The following is a 6,453-nucleotide window of genomic DNA, read 5'->3' as shown; positions in this document are numbered from 1 at the left end:
TCGACGTTGGAGAATACCGGATAAACGTGAGCGTGACCGATGGAAAGTATCATTCGTACTCTGTGGTGAAAGTGAACGTTGATTTAGTAACGGAGAAGATGCTGGAGAATTCTGTGATCGTGAGATTCAGAGAGGTCAGTCCGGAGGACTTCATACTGAGCCATCGTAAAGGTTTCGTCAGGACTGTACGCAACGCGATGAACTGTAGGCTGAAGGATATAATCATCATCAGTGTCCAAACGTCAGCCGATGAGACGAACATGATTAAATCTCGTGCTATTCGAGAAGCGGTGCACAACGACATGGATCTCCTGTTTGCAGTGAAGAAGAGTTCTACTCCTTTGGTAACATCAGGCTTTTACGCTTCTGAAAGTGTTCGAAAAGCTTTAAATCAGCGTATCGAGGAACTAGAGGAATCGACAAAATTAGTAGTGGAGGAAATTGTCAGGTTCAAGTGTAATAAAGCGTACTGCGTTTACGGTGATTGCCAAGATAAAATCGTTCTCGATATTACGCAAATAACACCTGTAGCCACCGATGTGATGAGTTTCGTGTCACCAAGACATAGACACAAGATGGAATGCAACTGTAAAGAAGGCTACGCAGGCAATCATTGTGAAATGGTTGTGAACGAGTGTGCTAGAGATCCTTGCCCCTTGTTCAAAGTCTGTGTTGCTGACTCTTCTCTTCAAGGATACTCTTGCCTGTGTCCTGAAGGCTTCGCTGGCAAAACCTGCGATATAGACATCTCCAAGTGCCACGACGAGTCTTGCTACATTCCAAGAAATCCCGTTTCGTTCAGTGGCAAAAGCTACGCTCGTTACAGAATCGACAGAGCCCTCATTAGACAGACTATCGAAGATCGCCTCAGTCTGTCTTTGAGGATCAGAACTGTACAGCTGACTGGTAACTTGATGTACGCAGCTGGTAAAGTCGATTACAATATCTTAGAAATCGTAAATGGAGTGGTTCAATACAAGTTCGATCTAGGAAGTGGCGAGGGTTTAGTTCGTATGAGCAGTGTTTACGTGAGCGATGGACAGTGGCATGAGATCCAGCTAGAACGAGACAGCAACAACGCTAAATTAATTGTAGATGGAACACACGTAGCTCATGGATCAGCACCTGGTAACAACGATATTCTAAACCTCCAATCGGACGATTTATATCTTGGCGCAGAAGTCAGACAGCATCCTTCGGTTCTGGGCTTCGAAGACGTTCAACGTGGATTCATTGGATGCATGGACGACGTCAGAATATCCAGAGTATCTGTACCTCTGCACATGAGCGGCGCTAGTAGCGTAGCTGTTCTAAAACGCTTTGCAAATGTCGAATTCAGCTGTGACGCGGCTAAAGTTCTTATTCCTGCAGGAATTTGTGGGTCACAGCCTTGTCAAAATGGCGGTACGTGCAAGGATTCAGGTGGTGACACCTACGAGTGCCAGTGTCACAGCAGATTCGCAGGGCTTGCTTGCGAAATTGACACTGATCCGTGTGCCTCTTCACCCTGCCTTTACGGTGGACGTTGTAGGATCGTGCCAGAAGGAGGTGACTACACTTGCGATTGTGTCGGACCAAGTCTCAGCGGGAAACGCTGTGAATTTGGACGATACTGTAGTCCAAATCCATGTATCCATGGTGGAAAATGCGAAGAAGGTAACAGCGGTCCGATATGCAAATGCCAGGGTTTCATGGGTGAACGTTGCGAGACAGACGTGAACGAATGCGACGCCAATCCTTGTACAAATGGTGGCACCTGTGTGAACGAAATTGGAACGTATAGATGCATCTGTCCTCCCAACATGACCGGGTTAAATTGTGGAAATCCGGCGTACTCCACGCCAATCATATCAAGCCACTTCAACATTACATGGGAACAACTGATGTGGATAGGTATAGCAGTTATTCTAAACGTGTTCCTGATCATCATGTTCCTCGCGTTCAAGCGGATCAGACTGAAGCGTACGAGGGCTCGAGCGAACAACATTAACAACGAGACAAGGAAGCAGATCGTCTTGAACTCAGCGCGGCCTAACGAGCACGAGTTCAAACGGAGCTCGAAGTTGAGCAACCTGGAAGTGATACAGGTATAGTTAATTAAAAAAAGCATATAACATGTAACGAGTGTATTCTTTAAGTTGCCAGCACTTGACAGAGAGTACCGCATGCTTCTGATCATACTTCAGATCGTACGCCAGATGCTAGACGATTAGAGTGCACCAAGTTTTTTTTTACGTTTTCAATTTTTACCTTGTTTTCCTTTTGGTGCCATTTTTTCTCTTGTTTTGCGATCATCGACCAGTAATCAAAAATCCCTCTTCCCCCATTCGAGTGATGCGTACAGCATTAAGGTTTTTCGTGTGATTCTTTTTTGCAGAGAGAACCTCCCCAATGCCCTCCTAGACCCGCCTCCTACACCCCAAGCTCGAACAACGAGCCAGCCGCGTACGGTAACTCAGCGGCGGTCGCTCTAAATAATCTGGACACGCTGCGCAGCTACGGCAGCGCCGGCGATGAGCTCGAGAATTTCCCGCCAGATTATTTGAGAAACCTAAATCGCAGCACACCCGTGCCCCCTCCGTCCTTAACTCTCGCTAACCCAGTCGGGGGAAACGCGACAGGCAGTGACACGGATAGCCTTCATAAACCAACCTGGCAAGAGCAGATGCAACTAGCCTCCTTCATCACGGACACGACCAAGATTAAAAATGGTGAGTAGTATGGCGTCGCTGATCAACAACCCCCCCACCACCACCACCCCGCCCGACCGCCCCCAACAGGATTCATCGTAGCTTCTTACTTTTGTTTTTACGCTTGCGGCATGCATCGTGGGTGGAATTTATAGCTTGATCCTTCACTCGATTACTATCTCTTTCTCTCTTTCTCTCACTCACTCACTTATCCATTTCTCTTCATAACCTATTCATCTTGTTCCTTTTTCTTCTTCGTTTGATTCTTTCGAAAGAATTTTCACCGCGCCTCTCCTTCCATAACCTTGTTCTAAGTATTCTTGTTATTATGATGATTATCTGTCGTATACTTCTTCCTTCGTTCCACTTTCGCCGCCTTCTTCAATTTCTTCTTCTACTACTTCTTAATACGAGAATGTCCAGAAAACGTATGCTGACTTGGGCGTGTAGCGAATCGAATTAACATTGGTGTATCGTATTGTGTGCGCTAACAGACCTGAAACGAGCGAGCCCAGTGGTACCAGAGCTGACCACTGGAGGACTTCTACTAAATTCTTCTCGACGTGTGCCTCATGGAGGTGGGACCTCCGTTGCCTCCATGACGTCCATCGAGGATGATCCTCGTATTGTCGGTGGTAAGTCGAGATAGTAAAAATGCCTGAACGAAAAAAAAAAAAAAAAACAGGACCTTACGATACGTTTATGATATTTTGGGTCGCTTCGCTTGCCGCTATCCCTCTTGATCGGCTGTCGTATCTTTTTTTTTTATTATCCTTCACCGATATACTCTCCGCTTTTCTCTCTCTCTCTCTTTTTCTCTCTCTCTCTCTATGTCTCTCACTTTTCTCTCTTTTTCTTTCTCTTTCTATCTATTTTCTCTTCGACTCCGTATCGCGGCGTCAAATCGTCGCATGTAGCGTGTCGGAGTACAGTTGTTGTCTACAATGCTTTTAGGGTATCACTGGGACTGTTCAGACTGGGTCAGGCCAAGCCAAAACCCCTTGCCTAATATCACGGAGGTGCCTGGAAGCGAAGTACCAGACTCGTCCAGCTTCCACAGCAATGAGAGTAACGAATCAAACACTCATCAGTTACCGTCAGGTGAGTAGGTCGTGTGCATGCGCGCGGTACGGTGCTTCCACTCGTGATCGAGTCTTAAAATAATGGTACATGATCGTTTGGTCAAAATATTCTCCTCAGCTTATCGTATTGGTAAAGTTTCCTTGTATAGGAAAAGAGGAAACTATAAAACTTGTTTTTCTTTCAAATAATTTATCGTTCTATAAATAACTGTAAAAAGGGTTGCATGCGATAACCATAAGGTAGACTGGGTGTTCTGTTTACTCCTTGGTTCGACGAAGTTCGTGTTTCTATCTCTCAACTGGTAGAGTGCGGTGTACTAAAAATTCTTTGTTACTCGTAAATCGTAAATATAGATTTCTGTGGTCATCTATTACCGACTGCACACGTGAAGCTCAACCTACCGTATTCTATTGTGACAACTATCAGAAAAACGTCACAAATTCTCCTCCATCTCCCCATGTCCTGATTCTAGTTTTGCATAGTTGTTCATCAAAACCTGTCACCTTAATTCACCTACCAGTTGAAAATTGCAATAACCTAACACTCTGTGAACCTTAGAAGAACGTATAAAATAACGCAATATTTCTGTTTCAGTGCACGGCTCTGTAGATCCAGCAAGGGACATCGAGACGCTGAACGAGGATCAAGAGTCGGAGTATGTCGGGGACTCGGAGTGCGGGACCGAGTTCTCCGAACAGTATCAGTGCGCGGAAACGCAGCGTTTGAACCCCCTGGACAGCGGCGGGGAGGGGGAGTACAAGTATAAAGGTTCCGAGAGTTATCTCCGTCATCCGAACTCTTACCTGCCGCATTACAACATCCACACGGACACGGAGAACGAAACGAATCCGTTGAATGGACGTCTTAGTACTTTAGAATCCGACGAAGAGGAAGACGACGTAGTGCCTTATGGTTTCCCAAGCACCCGACGCAACCGATGTCACAAGGGGGACGAGGTCGACGAGATCGGTTCGGTGATCACCACGCTCGAAGAGAGAAACTCTTTGTTAGGCGGCGCCACCAGTAACAGCGATTTATCCACCAACTTATGCGAAATCGACGACTCCGAGTACGAGATCGCCGATCAGAAGAGCAACGGCCGTCTGTGGTTGTCGGGAAACGGTATCACGCAGACCTCGGTGTGACAAACAGTGGTGCCACGACTTGAGAACAGACTGAACGTGATCGTGTTTTTCTGTGCTTCTTGAGTAAGACAGTGCAAATGTTCTTTTCTTTTATTAATTTTTTTTATTTTGTGAATATACGAGAAATTTTGTACATACGTATATTATCAGATCCGGGGTAGAGAGAAAGGGGTAAAAAGTGTGTACAGAGGCAGCTATGAGGATAAGAAACTGACGAACACGAGCTAATTGAAAGAAGAAGAAAAATACGGTATGGAAATTCGCATACTGAGCCAACGGTGCGCACGTCGTTTCGCGCATCGTACCTCAATTCTCCTATGTAGGTAGAGCTTAGGTACTGTAATGTACTTAATTCCGCGATCCTCGAGAGAATTCTATTAAGCCGCGAGTGCAAAAATCAACGTACACTTATCTGGGAGCAATTCTTGTTTTCATACAACTTCCGTTTATATCATAATATACATATATTTCACGGTAAATAGAGCAGGCCCATTGAACGATTGGTATGTTGTAAGATTAAGTGTTCTATTGAATATAAGTTTATTTGATAGACGAGTTATATTTCGACAGTTTTTATGCTGTGTGGACCAGTTTCGTAAATTCGTTTCCTGTTTTAACCGCAAAACATTTTTCCGATTCTACCAAAGGGGATGAGGTTTAGTGAAAAAGGAATATAAATATATGTATATGTATATGTATGCAATATGGAGGATATATGTATACATATATACCCGTGGCAACTATACGCAACTATTACAGTGTAAGGAATTATCTTGATTAAGGATAAAAATTTGTTACTTGAGAGAAGTAAATTTAATCACGACCGCGTTGTCAGACCAATGACTATTATTTAATGACCTATCGTTTAAACTTAAATGTTATCCGCAACTATAATTCCACTGCAAACAAAAAAAAAAAAAAAATATGGTACACAGGTACATTTATGTATTTTTACTATTTGCTAACCGACTTTATTTTGGTTACGTACGAGAAATGAACAGAAGGACTACTTAATAATATAGGTGTAAGTACCGCATAGTCTAGTGAGTAAATGAATTGACTCTAGTGAAAAAAAAAAAAACAGTGCTCTGCTTCTAGGGCGAATATATGTGCATGTCTGCTGGCGTTTACTGCAGCAAAGCACAATAGTTAAAAAGATATGAAATATTTTTACTGTGATGATAATAATGTTTATACAATGATCAAATACTATGACTTGTATGATAATGATTGTAATATTAACTATCCAACGTTTTTTAAAAGAAAAGAAATTAAGAAATGGCGGAAAATAGTATTCCATTTCCGCGTGTACGTAATGCTAAGTCAACGTTCCGTTCGTTTAACTTCTTATTCTTCTTCATTTTTTTTCGCTATTTCTCTGTTTTATTTTTTATTTAAAAAAAAAAAAAAGAAAAGAAAACTTCTCCTTCCATTTTAGTCACCATCAGTTCGACAGACATAACTGCATACATGGTGCTACTACTTACATCACGCTTTAAAACATTTTTATCTACTCGATAAGACTGCTCAGCAAT

At 43.3% G+C, this 6,453-nt stretch overlaps 1 protein-coding gene across 1 annotated transcript in view; it reads left to right on the top strand.

Moving 5' to 3' along the window:
• Nucleotides 1–5,083, top strand: part of LOC108571532 (fat-like cadherin-related tumor suppressor homolog) — a gene marked incomplete at its 5' end in the record, with an annotated part of 96,836 nt that extends 91,753 nt beyond the window's left edge. Inside the window, 5 exon segments of the mRNA XM_017933592.1 lie at nt 1–2,087; nt 2,378–2,711; nt 3,185–3,325; nt 3,645–3,791; nt 4,368–5,083. The exon segment at nt 1–2,087 is cut by the window's left edge and continues 17 nt beyond it. Coding sequence (XP_017789081.1) covers nt 1–2,087; nt 2,378–2,711; nt 3,185–3,325; nt 3,645–3,791; nt 4,368–4,918 — 3,260 coding nt within the window.
• Between the last annotated feature and the right edge of the window lie 1,370 nt (nt 5,084–6,453).

Source organism: Habropoda laboriosa, unplaced genomic scaffold (genome assembly GCF_001263275.1).
Source record: "Habropoda laboriosa isolate 0110345459 unplaced genomic scaffold, ASM126327v1 scaffold40, whole genome shotgun sequence".
In the NCBI taxonomy this organism is placed as follows: Eukaryota; Metazoa; Arthropoda; class Insecta; order Hymenoptera; family Apidae; genus Habropoda; species Habropoda laboriosa.
Note: the sequence above shows the minus strand (reverse complement) of the source record. Positions and strands in the feature narration are given on the sequence as shown.